This window comes from Corythoichthys intestinalis, chromosome 17 (genome assembly GCF_030265065.1).
Source record: "Corythoichthys intestinalis isolate RoL2023-P3 chromosome 17, ASM3026506v1, whole genome shotgun sequence".
NCBI lineage: Eukaryota > Metazoa > Chordata > Actinopteri > Syngnathiformes > Syngnathidae > Corythoichthys > Corythoichthys intestinalis.
The window spans coordinates 29,050,577-29,075,082 of NC_080411.1; the positions used below are offsets into that span (position 1 = coordinate 29,050,577).

The 24,506-nt window shown below is 40.6% G+C and overlaps 1 protein-coding gene across 3 annotated transcripts in view; it reads left to right on the plus strand.

Annotated features, from left to right (window-relative positions):
- Positions 1 to 24,506, plus strand: part of LOC130906019 (mucin-2) — a 90,447-nt gene that overhangs the window by 21,707 nt on the left and 44,234 nt on the right. For 2 of the 3 annotated variants that reach the window (XM_057819885.1, XM_057819883.1), the window contains exons 2-3: positions 734 to 4,191; positions 7,584 to 7,658. In XM_057819885.1, coding sequence (XP_057675868.1) covers positions 1,382 to 4,191; positions 7,584 to 7,658 — 2,885 coding nt within the window. In that variant the 5' untranslated portion in view covers positions 734 to 1,381. The remainder of the gene's footprint in view (positions 1 to 733; positions 4,192 to 7,583; positions 7,659 to 24,506) is intronic. The other variant, XM_057819884.1, reaches the window with a different exon arrangement.

Sequence of the window (24,506 nt, forward strand, 5' to 3'; positions counted from 1 at the left end):
CAAATTTTTGAGGGACAATGAGTGCCAGAAAAAATACTCAAGTGAAGTACAGATGCGTAAGATGTTGCACCAGACTTAAGTTTGTAATTTAAACCACTTTTAACCAGGGTGACGGAGGTGGCACAATGTGAACCTAAATGTCAGTGGGATGGCTAGTAAATGCAAGTGTTGCATAGACGAGGAAGCAGCGTCGAATCGGGAGTGACGAGAGCACAGCCGAGCGTGGCGGACAGAATGTCACACGGCGAGCAGATGAATCAGAGATGGTGTCAGCATGGCGCATCATCAAGGAGCCTGGAAGCGCCGCTGTTGACTCTCAAACATGGCGGAAAGGAGAAATTGCGTATGATACACGCATGTGAGGGATATGACAAGAGTCACAACATGCTGCACTAAGTCATGTCAGTGCTGCTACAATGACATTAGTACACATACATACATAAACAGTATTGCCTGCAGTCTGTGTGAATAGACCTTAATTACAATCTCCTTTCCTACCTATTGTGTTTAGTAGAGCCTTTTCTTTGGCCACATCCACCCTGTCATTACACTGGGTTGATTGATCTCTTTTTTCCATTCTGTGTTGACCCAGCTCATGCATTTTTAAAATAGCTGCCTACCTTATCACTTCTTCATTATGCTAAGGAAGAAGTGTGCTGCGTTTCAATAGAAACGCTAATAATACAGGAACAATTACAATTTCTCACACCTCCCTCTCTGTCTCTTTTTATAGGAGTTTCTACTGTATTGAGCCGTGAGGAAATGACTTAGTAAAACAAGGGCCAAGAGAAGAAAAGAGCTTGAAAGGAGGGGCAATAAAACCAAGGAAGTGAGAGCCACAAAAGCCGAATGACGCTGGGTGTGATGGAGAGCCAAGCAGGTTCGGTCTATAACTTGGCTGCCCTTCCTCTTGTTGGCCTGGAGGACAAAGCAGTTGGAGAGGTTGAACCGGCAATGTGATGGAAACAAAACTGAAGGACAGGTTGCCTCCTCCCTGCTTATTTGCTCTGAATCTTTTTCATGGAAGAAACGAGCAACAAAAGACACGCAGCAGCTTGAAGAAAATTGATGCTGCATTTATTTAACTTGCTACACGTAGAAGATAACGGACTTTATTGTCATCCTTTTGACGGTTCACCATCTTGACCTGTGAATATGAATTTTCCTTTGGTTAAAGACAAGGGATAACCTGTGCACGACCCAAAATGCGACCCAAAACTGTTATGCCATAAGTAACTTTACTGAAACGCCGGATCTCTTTCTTTATTAATAATGATTAATCACTTTGCTTGGTGATGCACTGATACAACTGGGCCTTTTGTGATACATTGGACTACCCGCAGTGTTGTTTGATGTTGGGGGAGAGCAGGAGGAAAGCGCAATGGTGAGCAAAGAGCCCAACCACTTGCTGTCAGGCCAAACCAACGGGAAGAGTGCCCTGGCGGAAAAGTCTGGAACAATGACTGTGCGTTCGGTGCTGCTCAATCGTGACTCTCCGGACATTGAGAGTCGACTGAGGCGGCGCCGCAACCGCACTCACCAGGTTCGCTTTAAAGACCTGGAAGACGGCAGCAGCAGCAGCGGCAATAGTGGCACGGGAGAGAACAGCAACCACCAGAGGTCGACGACAGACTGCGATAGTCCTCATCCTCTGCGCAAAAACAGCAGCAGGCCCCCTAAAGGACCATGGGGGGGAAAGGATGGACCACATACTGACAGCCTACCCGGTCAGACCTCTGTGGTAGGAGCAGTGCGTGGAGACATGGCTAGTACAATCGAGGTTGTGGCTGCTTTTTTGGCCAGGGCCCCTCCCCATCCACTGACACCTGGTCCTACTCGTCGATGCTGGGCACCACCACAAATTAACTCCCTGACCTTGCCAATGACACGAAAACCAAGCACCAGCACAGCCATTCAAACCTCACCATGCCTGAAAAAGTCGCTCTCTTCCACGCACACTCGTACCCACAGCCTAGGAGATTCTTTGGGCATAGATGGTGATGATGAACACGACTCCCAAGATGAATACCTTACAAACAACCATAAGGAATCCTCGAGCTCAAGGGATCTTAATGGTCCTCAAGCGCCTGCAGATCGAACTATAATTGAACGGAGACCAAAATCATCCAGGGCGGACATGAAATCAACTGTTGAGGTCACAAAAATCTCTAGGTATAGTTGTCCTCCATCAGTCCTTCACAACACCGAGCTATTCCACTGTCCGAACACGTCAAGCCGAGATGGCCCTAAGCGTCAGGGAAGTGTCACGCCCTCGCTGGTCCGGAGGAGAAAGCGTCTGAACAGGACAACAAGCGATCCTGGAAAAGAAGTTCACTATTGCACCACTCCTACTCAGACTGAGACCCCTCATTCAACTCTGCCGCATTCAAATATCAGACTTTCACGAGTCCAAACCGAGTGCATGTCTACCCATTCAAAATATTGCACTACACAAATTCAAACCGAAGTCAAGATTCAAAACAGCAGCTCCAATTCGACCCCCCCTTTAAATGTTACACAGTGCACCACACAGATACAAACAGATTCTCTCTTGCCTTCAGCTACAGACCATCAACCATCCCAGATGCAAACTTCCAGCCCCTGTGCTTCTCCACCTCCGCTGGAATCACCAAACTCAGATCAAATTGAATTTGAGAGTCCTATAGCGGCAAATGTGACACAGGATCCTTTCCCCACGCAAATAACTACTGTGCCTTACTGTTCATCTCCGCCTCCTCCAAGTGCACCGTCACAGAAACCTGAAGCATGCACTGAGCCATCTTGCTTCTCGTCAATTGAGCCAGCAAGTGTCTCCTCGCCTCCCTCCACAGCCCTTCCTTTTTCTTGCTCTGAAACCACTGTAATCCAAAACTCCATCCCATACTATACTCATATGACACCGACAGGATCCAACAGTGTACTACCTGTCTGTTCCACTCCATTGCCAGCAGCATCAGCATGCTCTACTGGAAACAGCACTTCTCTTGCCCCAAATATGGCATCACCAGTTACCCTCACATGTCTCACTCCAGCTCCTGTAAATAACCCAGGTGTGGCTCCCTGTGACCCCAGACACCAAACTGCTTCTCAACCACAGCCACGAAACGTGTATCCGGCTACAAATCAAACTCCATGCACAATTGTAACGCAAACTGCTTTGTCTTGCACCTCCATCTCCTATTACACTACAACCCATGCAGCAGGCCCTCTCCACAATTCCTCAACTCCTTCGTGTGCAACCCTCATACAAACCCTAGCGCACTGCAACATTCCATGTCAACCATTGCAAAATGCCTCCTCGGTCAGCATGGGCATGGCAATCTACACCTCTCCAGTCCCAAAACTAACAACGTGCAAATCTCCACCGCCACTGGTCAATATTCCGAATGTGCACCATTGCGCAACGCCAACAAAGGCCGTTCCTCTGTACTCGTTTCGAGCAGCACCACCATACACACCTCCCTCTCAGGCCCCCTTGAACACTCAGGAAAAGAGGGGCATTAGACTCCCACCTCCTGCACCACCACCACCACCCTACACGCCACGTAAAAAGGGAAATGACCCGCCGACGGCTGCAGTCCGTACACCTGCGCTCAGGGCAGAGAGCAAGGCCAACGAGATGGATAAAGATGAGGAGAAAGAGAAGAAAGGAGATGTAAAATCTAGAGACAAAGAAAAGCTCTGTGAGAGAGCCAGCTCTCTTAAGCAGAGGGCTAAAACTCCACCAGTTTGTGTGGTGAAGGGAGAAAAACCGTCTTCTCCCGCCAAGGCCTGTTTTAAGTCTAGCTGTCTCAGCTCAGCTCAGGCTCAGCTTGGGGTACTACACAAAATCCTCTGTGCAGGAGCCAATGCTCCCAACAGCCAACACGCAATCCCTCCAAACCAGCAGGGTTATTCCGGGGCCAAGGGTTGTGCAGTTTCCGAGGAAATGCCTCTGACTCCTACCCAAGCTGACACGCTGAGACAGGTGCAGGAGATTCTGGGAGGGTTGGTGTCTGGAGCTAGGTGTAAGTTGGACCCAGCCCGAGTGACAGAGAAGCTCCTGGGTCCCAACGGGCCATTACGAGACATTCGAAGCCTTCAGAGTCATCTCCACAGCCTGGAGGGGGTCTTAGAGACTAGCCAGAATACCATCAAGATCCTACTGGATGTAATACAAGATTTGGAGAAGAAGGAGGCTGAACGAGATGGGTGAGGCAAATCTTTATTTCAGTACGAATGCTTCATATCAACATCTGGCCAACATACACAGGTCAGAGGTTCAAGGTCCAGATCTCGGCTCTGGCTTTCAAATATGGTGTTTGTTTCATTTTTTTGTTTTGTATTTGTCTTGCATTTGACTAAAACCAATCCAGGGTGTGGGGTTGAGGGTTCCATACAGATAGTTAGAAACAACCTAAAGTCATCTTGGAAAGAGTCCAGTTCATCTATGGCCCAAAAAAAGGGCAAGGTGCTAAAGAAAATGCATGGATTAATGGTTCATATACCTGAATTAAGGATAACAGAAAGGAAAAACTACAAATTACATCATTCGCTGCAAATATGTTCTTGAAACTAAACAGCATGAATGCAGCATTATCTCTTTTTAAAACAGTGGGAGCGTTTAAGTGTGAATGATAAAACATTGACATCTACCTGAATATTATAAATATTATATTCTTAGTTTTAATTTAATATAAACACGTTTTCTTTATGATTGCCTGGGTAAATGACCAAGCATTGTTCTCAGAAATTCTAAAAAAAAACATTGAATGTAACAGCAGCGATATTGCAAATGCATCCTTAGCGAGGGGTTAAATCAAGGGTTCATCGGCTAATGGAGCTGTAAAGCCAACCTAGCAGGGGGCCATCGGGTCATTTGCAGCCGAACATAAGGATGCCTCGGTAGAAATACGTAAATTATGATGGGGTGCAACACCCGAGTGACACCAGAATACCTGTTGCGTTATTCCATGACAACTCATTTCTCACAGTCTCACTTTTTCTGCAAAAACAAGTACATACATATGTAATACAATATACTGGTATATACTGTAAATATCCTGTTCATCATCAACATCTCACTGTAAAATATTTGACAAATATTTTGATTTTATTCTCTTAAATTTAAGATTTTAAAAATAAAACTGACTTGAATCTTGCAAATGAAATTATTTTCCCTACGTCATATACACATACCTGTCAAGTTGTACGGTTTCGGCGTAATTTGTACAAGTGAGCACTGATTTTTAAATGTGTACGCCGTACGTTCAAGATCTGTGCGTTTTTCGTGCATTAGTGTTTTTTTCTCCGTTCGGATTTTGTCACCGTTTCGGCAACGAGACAGTGTGCATTACTACATTGGTTGAATGACGCAAGAAAAGTCAGAGACACTGAGAGAGAAGAGTGTTGTGATGCTGTAGCAAATGCGATGCTAGGCTAGGTGGCGCCAATATTTCCTGACTTTAGCCGACAGCCTACAATCTATGCCTTGATATGAAATGCTTATAGCACTTCATATCAATGATGTCACTGTCAATTAGGGCATCATGTGAAATGACAGACAGCGGCGTTAATAATCAGCCGCCATTTTGAAGCAGTAGACTTCTCAGAAAGGCTCTGTTGTAATGAACCTTCCTAGTGAAGTTAAGTAACTTTTTATCTAAAATACTCCTAAATCGACAAAATCTTGACTTGAATCTATCTTTAAATGATGAAACAGTTTTAAAACGTTAACATGGCGAAAGTAGACAGAAGGGAACTAATGCAAAAACGGTAGTAATTTCAACAACTTTAACAGTTGATTCACAAGATTAAACGATTTCCAAACATAGCAAAGGTTATTATGTTTTATTTATTTATTTAAATGAATAATCAAAAAACAAAAAGTACCAAGTAACTAATTATTCTTACCCTCAGGTAACTGAGTTACTAACTCAATTACTTTTTGGGAGAATTAATTTGTAACTAATTAATTACTTTTTAAAAGTATGATTAACAACACTGGTCATAAAGATGAAGTCTGAAGAATGAAAAGGGAGATTTCATTCTGCCAATTTGTTGCCGAACACAATTTGCCTGCAACTATTGCTGATCACTTCTCAGAATTAGCAAAAGAAATGTTCCCTGACTTAAAGATTGCATCGGGAAGTTAATTTTATCAATTGACCTTTTTAATTTTTAATTGGACACACTAACGAACTACCTTCAAGTCATACTGAATTGCGAACTGAAGTGCAGCCATCAAGACATGATAGAAATTGCCAAAAGTGCTACATACAATTATGACAAAAGTCACTGTTAAACTTTAGTAATCATGATGTAGCTGAAGATATTGTTGTTGTTTTTTTGATTGCACCAGGTTATATGTGACAATATTACCAATAAATTCATATTATTTCAAAAATTAAGTTTTATTTTTGTTTCATATTGCACACTATATACAACGTTGTAAGATTAGTCACCAATTTGTAAGGGCATACGTCACTATTTGTAAGATTGCCAACGGCCTCGAGTTGACAGGTATGTATACAAATAGACTATGCGCGGGATATAAGTGCCCAAGCATCTCTGAATGAAGCAGTTCAATCATTTGGTCAATATGCTCAATATGCTGCTCAAGGTCTGTGTACTACCACACTCTTTGACAAATTTGTCAAACTATCTAACTAGAAAAAGAGCATACTAGAATCGAATACAAGCTAAAACCACTTTGCAAACACATTTGTTGTGTCTAAGCTATGATGAGACTGCTAAACTATTTATATCTCAGCTAACTTTTACCGAACACAATGTAAGCATGGCGAGCCCCCGTGGGTAACCGCAGCGGTGAAGCAGATTGAGCGTCAAGAAGAGGAGACCATGAAATATTGCCAGGCAGGCAGCACGGAAGGTTGGGTTGGAGGGAGCATCTGTAGTTATTTTTATGAGCTCTCATGTCAGTCATGCCACAGAAGAATTCATGACGCATCAGACGTCGGCCTTTTGAGGGACAACACGCCGTGACGACTTCTCTCCACCTCACGTTGGGAGTTAGGATGTCACTTAACTTTCATCATGATTTAATTAATCTACTTTAAACGTCTTAGTCATCTCTGATGCCTTATCACTGCGACATGATGAGCGATAGACGCATGACGTCGGAGGCGTGTAATCCCAATCGCGCCGCGTTCAGCGGCTTCTCCCCATCTTTTGGAGTGTGCTGGCGTAGAAATGTAGTGAGGAGGCTCAATCTAATGCATGCAGACTTGACTTTTACCTCATAAGCATTATTTTATGCCCGGAGTGATGTAGTGACTCATGGGTTACGTAACAGCCGGTTGGAGGATGAAGGGGACGTTTGGTTGTAGGGTGAGTAGCGTTCATTAAAAAATCATCAGGGCATTGATTTTTTTTTCGTTAGCTCAAGAGTGAAAAGAACATGCATATACACACATGCAGAGCCACTCTCTCAGTCTCTAATTCATTCACTTTCATTCAGGCTCTCTCAGACAAATGCTTGTCTCTGCTCCCCCTTATTCATACTTACACATAGAACCCCATGCACATGCATACACAAACTTTTCCTTTTACCCCTGATATGTCATCTAAATGCTTTTCCACAGAAGACATTCATACCGAACCGGTCAGGACATTGAGAACTGTGGGACCTGCAGGGACTGTGCTTGCATCATCTATAGGTATGTGGATGCCCTGTTGTATGTACAAGGCAATGCATAATTCTTACACCGGTTGCTGACATGTACGAATCGACATCTGCCGAGAAAACACAGACACACATACACACAAATAAAAATATAAACAACAGCACTGTAAACCTGAGCAATGGACGTGGAGCACTGTTAGGATTATACCACAAGTGCATTTATGCAACCTGTAATTTACAGTAGACGTGTGCTTATCATTACGCAAGCAAAAATCATTTCTACCAGTGAAGTGATAGGGAGGTTGTGTTGTTTCATTAGATTTTTGGAATACGGTAAGCCTGAATGATATATCGTTTAAACATCGCCATCGCGATTTGCGCATGCGCGATAGTCTCATCGCAAGGACGTGCGATAGTTTTAAAAAAAAAAAAATTCCAATCCACAAACCTTTCTTCTGCTTCATTCGCTCGCACAGCCTCTCTCACACCCTTTCCCAGCTCTCAGTCACTGCGGCACTTGCTTATTAAAGTTAACGATTGCTTTGATCTGGCCAAAGAAGCCGGGCAGCAATCTGTCAATCATCGTTTAACTTGTTAAACAGTTTCTGCAAGGAAGATCGGGCTGGAATGAATGTGTGTGTCTGTGGGGGGGAGAATGTGGAGACGTTCGAGACATATAAAATAGACGCCAGAAGTGATTATGAGGAGTTTGTAATTTCTACATGTCACTCCAAGAATCACAGCCATGTTAGGTAAAAGGAAGCATTTAATAAAGCCAAGCATTTTTCTACTACAGGACTTTATTCTTGTTTAAAAATGATTCAGTGGGACAGTTATGTTTAAAACTGATCATAATTATTACATTTGAAGTGCTTAAAAAGCATTTATTAAAAAAAAAAATATATATAATATATATATATATATATTTTTTAAATCATTCTTTGGGGGGAAAAGTGAGAAGAAACATGTCTTATATGTATCTCTTTCCAGTGCTAGATCTGAATAAATACATTGAGCACACACACACACACACAAACACACACCCCACACACACACACAAAAAATGGGGTGCGCTACTTCGAGGTTTTTCACTTATCGCGGCGGGTTCTGGTCCCAATTAACCGCGAAAAACGATGGAATACTGTACACTGTGGTCATGATGAGTCATCCAAAGTCTTTCCAAACAGCTATTCAAGTCATCTAGTAAAAAATTCTTTCCCAAAAAAAAAAAAAAAATTTTTTTTAAATATCGCAATATAATATCGCAATACATCGCAAACCCCCAAAAAATCGCAGCAATAGTTTTTTCCAATATCGTTCAGGCCTAGAATGTGGTGAGGAAAATAAGTATTGAACACCCTGCAATTTTGCAAGTTCTCCCACTAAGAAATGATGGGCGGGTTTGAAATTTTCACGGTAGGTGCTTGTCCACTGTGAAAGACAATCTAAAGGAAAAAAATCAGAAACCACAGTGTATTATAGAGGTGTGCGAAATTTCCGATTCTTACATTATTCGCGATTCGGCCGTGGGAGATTCGAGAACGATTCACAAACATCCAAATTCCGATAATTGAAATATGCCAAGTAAAGCAGAACTAAAACACAGTCAGCGCTGTGTTACCGGCATCCCCAAGGGACCACTGTCCTTTTCAATATGACCGGCATTGCCAATTTAGCAAAGAAGTGGACGAACAAGGGCCGAGGGGGAGAGAGAGGCTGTGTCCCCCGCTAGTTTGTTGTGTTTGTTAATAAAGTCTCCACTGCAAAAGCGTCCAGATTTTTATACACGCCATCTACCTGAAGTAAGAGCCAGACGTAGGAGCGATGAACAAGCCACGGAAATCGCCGGTCCACTGCCTACCACCATTCGTAGTTGAGAGCACCGCAATTGCAAAAAAGTTCAAATTGGTAACAGCGATCTTCGGGACGCAATGAGGAACGGATCGAGAGTAAACATCATACTCAACTCATGCTTGCTAGATAAAGAACCAATAATGCCTGACTGCGGAGGACAGCTGCTTCAAACTACGCCCACATAATGCTACGGTAGATATCACATGTATATTGAAGTAGATGCGAATTGACAGACTTGGCAGCGTTAGTACATGTGTAGAAAACTAGGTGCAAAATGACAGACTCGCCGGCGTTAGTAAACAGCCACCATCTTAGAGCACGAGACTTCTCTAGAAGGCTGTTGTAGCAAACCTTCCAAGCTAACGTGATTAACTTTTTTACCTAAAATACTCCTAAATCGGCAAAATCTTGACTTGAATCTACATTTCATATGTTGAACATAGACAGAAGGGAAATTGTGGAATAATGGGAGGAATTTTAACTTAAACGATTGATTCACAACATTAAATTAATTGAATATAGTTTTAAAGCTGCTGATACAAAATGGGAACTTGAGTATTTTATTTACTGTTTTGAACTGTTAACTTGATATTGAAATAGAAGTTTATTTAAGCCTGAGAGGATTTTTGAACATTTTTTGTAACTAATGTACGAAAAATTAAAAGCAGCTAATAGCCTCTGAATCGTACTCGAATCGTTAGGTGCCCTTAGATTCCCACCTCTAGGGTATTATATTTCAACAATTTATTTGTATTATACTGCTGCAAATAAGTATTTGAACACCTGTCTAATAGCTAGAATTGTGAGTCTCAAAGACCTGTTAGTCACCTTTAAAAATTCCAACCAGTAAGTGGAGTGGAGGTAGACTTTTTGACCTGTTTGAGGCAGTTAGCTGCATATAAACACCTGTCCACCTCATACAATCAGGAAGACTCGGATTACTATCATGGTCAAGAACAAGAAACTGTCCAAAGACACCAGAGACAGAATTGTAGACCTCTACAAGACTGGAAATGGTTGCAGGGCAATTGCCAAGAGCTTGGTGATACAACATCCACCGTTGGAGCAATAATTAGAAAATGGAAGAAGCCAAACATGACTTTCAATCCTCCTCGGACTGGGGCTCCATGGAAGATCACCTCGTAGGGTTTCAATGAACCTAAGAATGATGAGGAATCAGCCAAGAACTACACAGGAAGAGCTGGTCAATGACCAGAAAGGAGCTGGGACCACCATTTTGAAGGTTACTATTGGTAATACACTAAAACATCATGGTTTAAAATCATGCATGGCACAGAAGGTTCCCCTGCTTAAACCAACACATGTCCTGGCCCGTTTTAAGTTAGCCAATTACCATTTGGATGATCTACAGTAGAGGAGTCATGGGAGAAAGTCATGTGGTCATATGAGATCAAAATGGAACTTTTTGGTCTTAATTCCATTCATAGTGTTTGGAGGAAGCAGAATGATGAGTACCATCTTAAGAACATTATCCCTACTGTGAAGTATGGGGGCGATAGCATCACGGTTTGGGGGTGTTTTTCTGCACATGGGACTGGACAACTGCACTGTATTAAGGAGAGGACAACCAAGGCCATGTATTGTGATATTTTGGGGAATAACGTTCTTCCCTCAGTTAGAGCATTGAAAATGGGTTGCGACTGGGTCTTCCAACATCACAATGGCCTAAAGCAGACAGCCAGAATGACCAAGGAGTGGCTTTGTAAAATATCAAGGTTCTGGAGGGACCTAGCCAGTCTCCAGACCCAAACCCAATAGAAAATCTTTGGAGGAAGCTCAAACTCTGTGTTTCTTAGTGACAGCCATGAAACCTGATTGATAAAGAGAGGATCTGTGTGGAGCAGTGGTGCAAAATCCCTGCTGTCGTCTGTGCAAACCTGGTGAAAAGTTAAGCCTGAGTTATGCTTCTGCGTTACGGTGACGGTGAAGCGACCACGGCGTCAATGAGCATTCGATAGTTCTGCGGCAAGGGAACGCGTTGCTCTGTAATTCACCGCCAAGCCACTAGCGGGGTGTGGCGTTTTAGTTTTCTTCCGGTTACACAATAATGCCGATGGAGATGGAAGGCTCGGATGCGGATCTTCACCTCGTCAACTTTGAACAACAAATGTTGATCATACTGTAATGTCCGTAACTAGCCGCAGGTCTTTTAAGACTGGGGAGCGATGACGTAGCGGGACGCGAATGGAAAGAACAGGAGAAAGCGAAAGCTCGCGGTCGCATGTTGCGGCAGCCTGCTATTATTTTGTTATTTATTTTATTGTTTATATAATAAAGTGGGGAAAGCCATCATCAACTCCTGTCCTTCTTCTACCATCGAGTAGAAGCCAGCAAGCTGCGTTGTACAGCGTTTTGTCCGATTTCTTTGCCCTGTCCTACAACCAGCCAGTGGGAAGCCATAGCAGATTTCTGGTGGCTATGGGACTTCCCAAATTGCGTTGGAAGCCTTGATGGTGAACACACCGAGGCACTCTCAATCAGTGATGATGTACAGTATCAAGTAGAGCTGGGAATCTTTGGGCCCCTAACGATTCGATTATGATTACGATTCAGAGGCTCCGATTCGATTATAAAACGATTATTGATGCACCCCCCTCCTTTTTTTTTTTTTTTTTTTTTTTTTGTTTTGTTCAAAAATACTCTCAGGCTAAACCAAACTACTATTTCAGTATCAAGTTTACATATTGCAGTAAACAAATATACAAAAATAACAGTAAATAAAAAACTCCAGTCCCCATTCTGTATCAACAGCTTTAAACTACATTCAATTAATTTAATGTTGTGAATCAACCGTTAAAGTTGTTAAAATTGCTCCCGTTATTCCATAATTTCCCTTTTGTCTACGTCCGACATGTGAAGGTTTTAAAACAATTTTAAAGATAGATTCAAGTCAATATTTTACCGATTTAGGAGTATTTTTCGATAAAAAGTTAATTAGCTTTGCTTGGAAGTTTCGCTACAACAGCCTTGCAGGGAAGTGTACTGCTTTAAGATGGCGGCCGCTTACTAACGCCCGCATCTAGCTTTTTCTAGGTGTGCTGCTAACGCTACCGAATATATAATGCATCTAGTCCTATATGAATGATATCTACCGTAACATTATGTGGATGTACTTTGTAGCAGCTTTTCGGCAGCAGTCAGGTATGTTGTTGTGTTTTTTTTATCTCGGTACATGAGTTGAGCTAGAGCCGTGAGTTGAGCATTGGCATTACCCGAGGGGTCGGGTAGTGAGACGCATGATGTTTAGCTACTCTCGCTCCGTTCCTCATTGACCGCGCGGCGCGCTGAGCGTGTTGTACTTCCGCTTTACTTGGCATATTTCAATAATCGGAATTTGCATGTTTGTGAATTGTTCTCGAATCTTCCACGGCCGAATCGCGAATAACCTAAGAATCGGAAATTTTGCACACCTCTAGTATCAAGTGTGTGACCTGTCTGTATTTGAAAATTAAACATCAAAACAACTCTTTTGACAGCAAACCTGTGCTATATTAGGCTCGAGCGTTTACGTCACAGCAGCACGGGATCGTGCGAGATTTGCGACAACGCAGCCATTTCGGAAGCACATCTGCATCACGGGACATTTAAACTTAACGGCAAATACAATTCAACTACGAGTGCCAAAGATGGAAAAATGTAGGGAAAACTTGCCAGTTCGATACAGAGACAAACCTGTTACCACGGCGAAGGACAGATATGTGAGCAATTTTAAGGATGTGAACAATGTTGACCCTCACGAGCAAGCCGAACACAAATGGAATAAAGATGTCGACAAGCTTCCACCACTACGCGAAATGGACATCATGCTGTATTTTGTGTTTGGTGTATGTTACTACACTCATCAGCAATTCCGAAACCACAAATCGCTACAAAGCTACGAACAGTTTTGCTGCGGATGGGTGCAGGATCTGCACATTATGGCCAGAGCAAAGGGCAACACCATCTTTCTAGCAAAGGTAGGCAATGTGTGTTTGCATTAGTCTGTGACCACGGATGTACAAATTTTTTTGTTGCAGAAAATGTAGCCTGTGTACAAATTCTTTGCCACTCTCTCACGTCAAAATATTACAGCTTTTTCATTTAGCAACGACAGGAATTATGTCCTATGAAGACAATGCACATATATGCATGCTAGTTGTTTAGCTGTAGCTATAGCTAACAACAGGCCGACTTAGGGCATAAAGTTACTGAAATTTGCGTAAACAAACGAAATTAACTTACCGGAGTGGAAGTGCATAGAGCAAACTCTGTGTGTAACTGGAGAATCAAACGTTATGCCCTTCCTTCTGATCGAGGCCACCCATGCCATTCTTCGACGTTTGGTAAGTTCAGATATGACCTTTCCCTCGCCTTTTCTCCATGTAGGGATCCGGAAGAAACTCAATGGTGTTCCGTCGAGCTGTACATTCTCCATTCTATTCGATCGGTTGTTGCAATTCTTTACCGCACAATAATTTCCAACCATTTTTAAAGAGCGACCTGTGTTGAAATGCCTCACTGTTTATGTTTCTCACTTCCACAATGGCGATAGCGGCGGAAACCTCGCGAGTGCCACGTCATACGCTCGAGCCTAATTCTTCATATACTTGAAGGGTAAAATGTAAACAAGTCACAGACTCACAGCAAACATATGTACAAAATAAATGATAAAGTGCACCAACCAAAAATAAGACATAAAGGATAAAAAGCAGTTTGTGTCACTGCTTCGTGTGGCCATTCGCTTCCGAACACACACATTCTTGTCTCGGAGGTTCTTCCATTTTTTTATGCAATCGCTGTCCTCCAGCCCCATGTTTTCAGCAATCTCCTTCCACGAATTGCTATCCATTTGGCAATCTTTATAATGTCTTGATGAGACATTGTTAAGGCTGTCGTACTTGCGGACCTCTTCGATGATACTCTCGTAGAAGAGTGTAGTGTTTGAATGTTTGAAAATGGCGGTGATTGCGCCTGAAACGTAAACAACAGTCACAATCACAGTCCATTTGCGTCATGTCTCCACGCGTTGACGCAACGCGAAGCCAGGAATTTGAGGAGAACAGGAGGTGCACGTCAGGCTACGGCGAAGGGTCGTAAATTGGGTCTGCCTTTGTGGCGTAGGTCTGCCGCAGAAGCATAACTCGGCCTTTACAGAAAACCCTTGACCTCTGTAAATGTAATCAAAGGCTACTTTACCAAATATTAACATTGATTTCTTAGGTGTTCATATACTTGTTTGCAGCAGTATAGTACAAATACATCATATTAAAAATAAATAAAAAATGTCAACTGTGATTTCAGGATTTTATTTTTTAGACTGTCTCCCCCAGTGGACAACCACCTACAATGAAATTTTTAAACCCGCCCATCATTTCTAAGTGGGAGAACTGGGTGTTCAAAATGCTTATTTTCTTCACTGCATGTGTGCTATGTAACCCCCCCAATTTATTTATTTTAATTTCTTTTTGGTGCTGGAACTGATGAATGGCATTTTGCTCAATTTAAACTGGGGTCGTAGTTGATGAAAATTATGCGTAAAGTGTTACAAGCTTGTTCACACAAAGAATTGAACTTCAAGTATTTTTTTTTTATGTATCATAGATTACTTCTGTGTTGACGCACATGGCATTACTTACGTCCAAATTGTACATCTGTGAATATGGGTTGGTTTAATGTCATAAGAAATATGTGTCAAGGGCATGGAATGGGGCATTTTTGATAAAAATGGAACTACACGTACAAACGGAACTGCGCATTAGGACCTGCAGTGAAAAAAAAAAAGTAAGTGTGGCTATTTGCTGCATCTCTCACGTTACATGTTAAGGCAACGAGAGCACATTGCGTGTCTCGGTGCGCAGTTATTGTGCATCGTGCTGTCATCGCGCATCACATCACATTTGGGGAATTCGGTCTTATGGCTTCATTGCCGCCACGGCCGCTGAATCGTTCCTCCGCGTGACAGCGTGCTTGCTTATCGATGATGGAACCTGCCATGCAAGGAAAAGTTTGTGCGGAAATATAAGAGAAATGGCAGCTAAGGATTTTCTGATAAACATGTAGGCAAAATTGTTGACGAGCTGCTTCTGGGATGAAGTACTTTGGACAGATGAGAGCATTTAAATAAACAATGGAAAGGCTCTGTTATGTTTTGAGATCGCTTTGCCAAGTCTGGCAGATTGTGTCCTGAACCTTTGCAGGGTTCAATGAAATCTCAGGATTCTTAAGGCTTTCTGGAGCGAAATGTGTTAAGCAGTGGCAGAGAGTTACGTCTCATACCCTCAAACAGCATTTAGAACAAAACATAATGTGTAAAACAACAACAACAAAAGTTACTCTGTAGTGATCAGGGGTGAAAGTGGATCGGAACGGTCCGGAACACCGTTCCAGTATAAGATTCAGGGCCGAAACAGGGTGGAAGAGTTCTCTGATCCCCAAAAATAAGATGGCAACTGGCAAAACCCTATGTTAAAAAAAAAAAAAAAAAAAAACTGCCAGGCTGCCATACATGCATCTCATCTCCAAGAAGAAAACTATCTACCAAAATCAGATTTACATACATAAGTGTTAAGAACAAGCATAATGACGTGCTTGTGTGGCGTCATCCATTTCCACCGATATTTATTATTTATTTACTCCACGGACGACATGCACACAGCGGGACTCAGATGTCGGTTCAATTGGCTGACATACTGATATGTGATCAGCAGTGATAGTTAGCTCTGATTGGTTCAAATGCACACAATTTCTTGAACAGCAAAAAAAAAAAAAAGTAATAATAAAAAGATAAAAAGAACAAGCTTGTTGAATTGATGCAATAAAAAAGGGCATTGAAACAGAAAACAGTTGAAGAGGATATTATTTTATATACTCTGATGGGGATGTTCCGAACATCTTCCCTGTCAATGTACACTTTGGACTTATTTTTGTTCTTTTATGTTTGACTACTTATTTATTTCCTTATATTTAAAAAAAAAAAAAATCAATTTTTGCGTGATCTTTAAAATATATTCTATTTCACTTTATATAATATAAGTATAATATAATATGGACATGAAAATAAAAATGAGATGGAGGTTGGGGTTTCTAATGTTTTTGTTAACTTTTATTTTGCAAATCATTGAAAAAATACAATTTTGAATGAAAATCACTGTCTTTTTTTGTATGTTTTATAGAAATAACTGTGCCAAAAGAAGCATTTTAGTGGTTATACTAGGGGTGTAACGGTACACAAAAATCTCAGTTCGGTACGTACCTCGGTTTTGAGGTCACGGTTCAGTTCATTTTCGGTACAGTAAGAAAACAAAATGCAAAATATAAATGTGCTAGTTGTTTATTACACACTTTTGTGCTTTCAACAATAGGAACATTAGCCTATACAAAGTTAGAATTCTGCTCAAAAAGTAGCGGGTGTTTAAAGATAATAATCCAACAACAATTTGCCTTTCAGACCTCGCGTATTGGTCAGCTTTCTTTCTGAAAGAAAGAAGAAAAAAGAAGTCCTGTGCTAAAGAGAAAAGCAATCCCAATGACAAAGATTTTAACATGTATTTTACAAATGAAATGCCTCAATGAATCTTTTTTTTTTTTCTTTGGAACGGTTTTCAAAAGCTTTATTGGTGGATTTTCTCAAGTTAAAGCGCCACACAGAAATTAATAAATTTAATTGTGTAAGCAGGATATGTGTGTTATTATTTAATTACAGGTGTTTTAGCTCATTTCAATTTATTTTATTTAAATGGGCTATTATTTATTTTATTATGTGTTTATATTTTACAAATGTGATGTACTATTCATTTATATTGTATATTTTATGTTGTATAACTTTAGTTCCTATGTGAATATTAGTTCCTACTTGTTTTGTTGTGGTGGGACGGTTTTGTATTGAACACGGGGCCGTGTTGGTTATTATAATAGCAGAAAAGACAGCAGTAAATCAACAAAGACAAGTCAGCTGTGCCCCGATCTACCACTCAAGAGATCTGATGGACTCAAAAAGTGGGTTACGATTGCATATTCGTTTGAAAATTGACCGGATCCACCGTATTTTTACACGAGTGACTTCCAGTTTGTCCGATCCTAGCTAGTAGTATTGATGCAGGAGGGCCGCGTCTCGCGTCGCATAACAAACTCTGCCGTTCTTTTCGCGTGCATCGCATTGAGCTGCTTCTGGGAAGCGTCTAACATGCGGCCGCACTGCGACTGGTGTGCATTGGCTGATTGACTTTAACGCCCGCGTTTCACTGCGTTCTCGCGGCAGCCACGTTGTCGCACCATTGACGTTTCTGGGTTATATACTGTCCTGCCGTGTTGGTCCTCATTATAGTAGAGAAGACAGAGTAAATATAATCTATATAAAGAAACTGTAACCCGATCGACTCACAGCCTCGGGTTACATTACGTCAGAAACTCGTTCGGTACGCCTCTGTTCCGAACCGAGCAACCCGTATCAAAATGGTTCAATACAAATACATGTACCGTTACACCCTTAGGTTATACTGTATGTGGTTTGACCGAAAAGAAAAAAAAAAAGCGGGCTTCGTGGCGACCTTCATGGCATCTAGTTCCGGCAAAAAATTCTAGTCACTTTCACCCCTGGTACTGACCATCTATGAGCCCTGATCTAAACCCGATAGATAATTTGTTGATGGAGGTAAAACATACAGTGAGGAGAAATAACAGATGAACCAGTATTGTTAAGTTATGAAAACGGTTTCATCAATTCAAAATATTGCGATAAGAAATCATTATTGAATGTTTTTTTTTTTTTGTCTTTTAATAAAATGATTAGCCCCCTCCCAAGTTTTCAAGTTCTATTATTCTAATATCGAGGCCACCTAAAAACAGACTAAATTGTAAGTTATGATAATGAGCAATAATTCATTATCAATATATGTCAGTATGTACATGCACAGTATCAATGTAAAATGCCGTCATTTAAATGTTCAACAGAAAATAATCCTGAAGAAAACGTGTCCCTACACCATAAAACATTCACGGTCATGTCGGTAGTCTCTCGCAACCTAAGCTAAGCTAAGACATCAATTTTTGGTTATGTCATCAAACTCACTTTGTCGTTTGTGTACCAATAATGACCTGTTGAGTATTAAAAGCAATGTTTTTCCAGAGTTCTCATAAAAGAATGAAGTTAAGCAAGAACAATGTGCAACAAATTGAGGCTGACAGTGAAAGAGTAAATTGTTGAGAAGAGAGGTAAAAATCACATCGCCTGTGTTAGGTAGCATTTTGGATATTTTAAGTCAGGCACGGATTTAATGGTTGATGCTGCCTGTAAAGTATGCAGGGTTTTATGGTCCCTACAAATTCCAGCAATATTAGTAATTTATTCAACCATTCCAATCTTGTCCATTTCATTGCAGTACCAAGCCACAAGAATCGACATATACCTGTGCAATTGAAATGATTTATAGAACTCAGTGCAATAGAAGCCTTAATACCCAAATTCTACACTGAGGCCATAGTCGAAAGAAGAAGAACAAAAAAAAAAAACTTCAATCAACTACAATCATTTCATTTACATTCTGTTTTTTAATGTTTCTATCACATGTTGCAGATGTTCGTACACTCTCATGTACTTTGCACAGGTTTTTATCTATTTGCATGCTTCATGTGAAGAGGTTACTCATAATTTATTTACCTTTTTAAAGGTTGCAGATAACTTTTATAACTAATATAAGAATATCAAATACACCGATTGCATGACATCTATAGCATACAGAAAAAAACTGATGCACATTTGAAATCAGTGACCGAAAAAAAATGTTGGCCATTGTTATCGATATTGACCAAAATGACAGGCTATATCGTGATATACATGTCAGTCTTCTTGCCCAGCCTTAGTTATTTTAACACATCTCAAAGGCCAGCCTTACTGGTAAAGCTACCTAAATGTTCAGTGATGCAACACAACGCAAAGTAGTTTATGTTCAAGTTGAAAGTCATGTAAATGTTGGGATAAATTAAAAACAATGCAAATCAAACTGCATTTATTTGTGTGTGTAAGACAGCAGGTGATTAAATGAAATAGTATAGAACAATGGTGGGCTATTGGTTTTTTTTTTTTTTAATGAAAATTTTACAAATTTTAATAAAACAACAACATTTTTTAATATAAAATTTCAATAACTTGTACTAACATTTATCTTTTAAGGACTACAAGTCTTTCTATCCATAGATCGCTTTAAGAGAATGTTAATAATGTTAATGTCATCTTGTTGATTTATTGTTATAATAAACTAATACAGTACTTATGTACCGTATGTTGAATGTATATATCCGTCTTGTGTTTTATCTTTCCATTCCAACAATAATTTACAGAAAAATATGGATATTTTAGAGATGGTTTGAATTGCGATTAATTACGATTAGTTAATTTTTAAGCTGTAATTAACTCGATTAAAAATTTTAATCGTTTGACAGCCCTAATACATACAGCATCTTTTGCCTTCATTATAAGGCGTATATAAGGCTTTTTAATTTTTTTGCAGCTCCAGACATATTTAGTTTTTTTGTTGTTGTTTTTTTTTTTGTGGTCCAATATATTTCTTTCAACATTTTGGGTTGCCGACCCCTGGATTAGACTCAGCCGCACGCTTTACACCTTATTATTTATCCATCATTTTGTTGCATCTTTATTGGTAAAGATCTTCCTTAGTAGAGTGGAGCCGGCATGAGTGTGACTTTTTATTTCATTAAGCTCTATAAATATCTGAGGCAGCGTCACTGCAGGATTTTACTTACGATTGAAAAATGATTTCATTACAATAAAATGTTTCTGAATGCATTTGTTGAGATACAAGAGATAGTTACTGCATTTAAATCAAATATTGCTCCATTTTGTTAACGGTTCGCTGACCTTTGTTTTTTAAATGGATTTGATGGATGTCTTAGAAAGAGAAGCAATAGAAGTAGCAGTGGCGGGGGTAGAGATGTAGAGAGCTCCACCTTGAAACTAAGTCGACATTCATCCCAGCAGACAGGATCATGACAGAGCAGGAACATCACTTTTGAGGAAGTGATGATAAACGTTTGTGGATTGAAACGGTTTGGAGCATTTCTACTGTTCCCTTAATAAGACATTGGTCATCATCATCACACAGCGCTTTCACGGATCAGATGAAATGATTCAACTGGGTCGTCGGTTAAGCCTCCTGCTAATGTGCGATGGGGCAGAATGTCTGCTTGGCCAAGGTGATAGGAAAAGAAAAAGAGCGAGAGGGGGGAAAAAAACGAGCAGTGTGATGGAGAAGCCGTAACATCCTATAGGACAGATTCCATCAATTAAGAAAAAAAGAAAAGCAGAAGTGAAGCTGAGCCCATTACATCAGTAGAGATGAAACGCTCCCACTAGGGAGGGAGAAGAGTTTGGAGGAATGCGAGCGATTTTAGACCAGAATGTTGCCTTCACCCCAGTTTGACCCAGCCGGCACATCAAATGCAACACAACTTTTTGAAAGCGCCTGAAAAACATCAATCCGTGTGCTATTTTATGTCTCATCCTTCCTGAGCATTGCAAACAATTTTCAGTATTATTTTGCATTCTGGGCAGGCCTTGCCTTTCTTATTCATACAAAAGCATCAATTTTTACTTGACAGAATGACAAAAGAAACTGTACAGTGGTATTCTTCTTTTCATGGCAGTGCATATATTTGAGGTTGTGAAATCTACTAAAATTGTTGACCTTTCTACACCACAATGATGCTTGGAGCGCATTGTTGACTGGTTGCTAATTACGTTTTTGCTTGAAGAGGAGGCCGAACGGCTTGCAGCAACAAATGATTAAATTAAATTAAAATTAGTCTTTAATTAATTTGTATCGGTTTCTTTGCTAACAGAGGGACCAAAAAAAGGTCAGGCACACATAGGATTTTGAACTACTCTCCAACTCACAATCTCAAATTGAAAGGAAAAAAGGTGATAATTTGTAAACAGCACACATTCTCACCAGATGTCACTGCTGTGGCTTGACGAGAACACCAACAGCTTTCGCTGTTTAGCTGAGTTGTACAAAGCAATACAATGGTACCTCTGCAAATGAATGCACCATCATCCAATCCTTTCGATATCCGACGTTAAATTTGACTTGTCATTTGTCTCGACATATTACCGCATGCTCGAAATATGGTGATTTACGATAGCGTTGCAATTTCATTGTTTTCCTGCAAGGCGGCAGCACGGCGGATTATCTTGTGAGAGAAATCAACATGGGGCCCAAGAAGGTTAGTGCAGGTGGTGAAAAAAAAGGAAAAAGGTGACACTTACATTGAAATTAATAAGGAAATGATAGGGGGAAAAACAGTGACGTGGTATGAAAAAATATCTGAACCTTTTGGAATTTCTCACATTTCTGCATAAAATCACCATCAAATGTTAGCTCTGATCAGGTCAAAATCACACAGATTTAAAAACAGTGCCTGCTTTAACTGAAATCAACCAAACATTTATAGGTTTTCATATTTTAATGAGGATTGCATGCAAACAATGAAAGAATGGCATAATAAGTAAGTGAACCGTCCCCTTAGGAGAGTTAAAGACCAATTGAAGCCAATTTTTACCAAACAATTTAAGTCAGGTGTGTGCCCAATCACTGATGAGTGGTTTAAAGCTGGCCTGCCCACTATAAAACACACCTAGTAAGAATTCTCTTGATGAGAAGCATTGGCTGATGTGCATCATGGCTCAGTCAAAAGAGCTGTCTGAAGACCTGCGATCAATGATTGTTGATTTGTGTGTGATTTGGGAAAGGATACAAAACCATCTCTAAAAGTGTGGATGTTCATCAATCGACAGTCAGAGACAGAGAACTTGTCTACAAATGGAGAGAGTTTGTCACTGTTGCTTCTCTCCCAATAAGTGGCCGTCCACCAAAGAAGACGCCAAGAGTTCAGCGCAGAATACTCAGAGAGGAAAAAGAAGAACCCTAGAGTGTCTGCTAAAGACTTACAGAAATCACTGGCACATTCCAATATCTCTGTGCACACTTCAGGTATATGTAAAACTATGGCCAAGAATGGTGGTCATGGGAGGACTCCACAGAGGAAGCCACTGCTGTCTAAAAACATTGCTGCTCGTTTAATGTTCGCGAAAAGGCACTTGGACACTCCACAGAAGTTTTGGCAAAATATTTTGTGGACTGATGAAACAATAGTTGAATTTTTTGGGACTAACACACAACATCATGTGTGGGGGAAAAATGGAACAGCTCACCAACATCAACACCTCATCCCCACCGTGAAGCATGGTGGAGGGAGCATCTTGATTTGGAGCTGTTTTGCTACCTCAGGGCCTGGACAACTTGCTATCATTAATGGAAGAATAAATTTAAAAGTTTATCAGGATGTTTTGCAGGAAAACCTGAGGCCGTCTGTCAGACAGTTAAAGCTAAAAAGACGATGGATGCTGCAACAAGACAATGATCCAAAACACCGAAGTAAATTAACTTCAGAATGGTTTCAGAGGAACAAAATAAACATTCTGGAGTGGCCAAGTCAAGACTTGAACCCCATTGAGATGCTGTGGCATGATCTAAAGACAGCGATTCCTGTCAGACATCCAAGTAGTCTGACTGAACTACAGCAGTTTTGTAGAGAAGAAATGTCCAAGATTAGTCCTGATCGATGTTCCAGACTGATCTGCAGCTACAGGAAGTGTCTGGTTGCCAAAGGGGTGGGGGGCAAAATAAAAATATGATGGTTCAATTACTTATTTTTCCCCTTTCTGTCATTGTTTGCATACTATCCTCATTAAAATGTGAAAACCTATAAATGTTTTTTTTTTTTTTTTTTTTTTTTTTTTTTACTTAAATCACCGTTTTTTCATCTGTGTGGTTTTGATAAAGATCAGATCACATTTGATGGGGATTTTATGCAGAAATGTGTGAAATTCCAAAAGGTTCAGATAGTTTTTCATACCGCTGTAAATTGACTAGAAACTGTAGTAGTATTATGGAAGGGTAGACAGTAATTACCTTACATTTTTAGAATGATGCCAATGCATTCCATCCTCAAGTGATTATTTCAAAGGTTTTTTTGCATTACTGTAAAAAATAATGTACTATTTTGTTACATTACTGTCAATTTAAAAAAAGGGGAAAAAAGAACTTTTAACACTCATTGCACAATGTCAGATTATTAAATCACAAACTTGAAATATCGTATTATGTACCGGAATAATACACTCCCTGTGTATAACATAATAGATCCGGTAAAAGATATTTCTCATTTTTGTCTGAGATGTTAACTTCACGGTGTTTATTTGTGGAGCTTTATTATGCGGTGTACCACTAGCTTCTCAACTGAATAATGAAAGCGTGGAAATGGGAACACTACATCTCTCTGTATGATGCAGAGTGTTTAAGTGTGTGACTTTGTTCTCTGGTCTTCTTTCCAGGGCAGAACTTATGTAAAAATGCTAATACCACTTTGCATGTAAATGCAGATGGCGACAGAACATTACATTTTGAACACTTTGTACCCAGGAAAGAATCCCTCTAATTGAGCGCTTCATTTGTTCAGTATAAAAAGGGGGTGGGGGGGAATAAATAAAAAGAGCCTGTTATTATGAAGAGAATAATGCATGACTGTCCTAGACTATTTATCGGGCACCGGTGGCGCATTGATCGCGTATTAATATGTAGAATCCAAATGTGTGATCATACAGGAGAGTTAATTAGCGAAGCCAGCTCCGCCCTCTTGTGTCATCATTCTTGTTGCTAATGGCCAACGTAAGAGCAAAGTACAGTCTAACAAGGAGCTGTTGTGCTTAATCCCTGTGGAGTGCAGCCTAATCAGATCTGCACTCTGCTGCTTTATCTCTGCTCCTACTCACTCGGTTGTTCTATCATGCATTTGGCTGGAGGAGATCCACGAGCGAGCTGCTTCCACGTAGATTAATGACTCTCAGGCCCGACGTTTGCGGCCAAAGTAACAGTCCACCCAGTGTGTTTTCTTTTTCTATTTTTTACAGGCAATCCGTCATCGCCTGCGCTGAGTGGTAGATAATTGAGTAAAG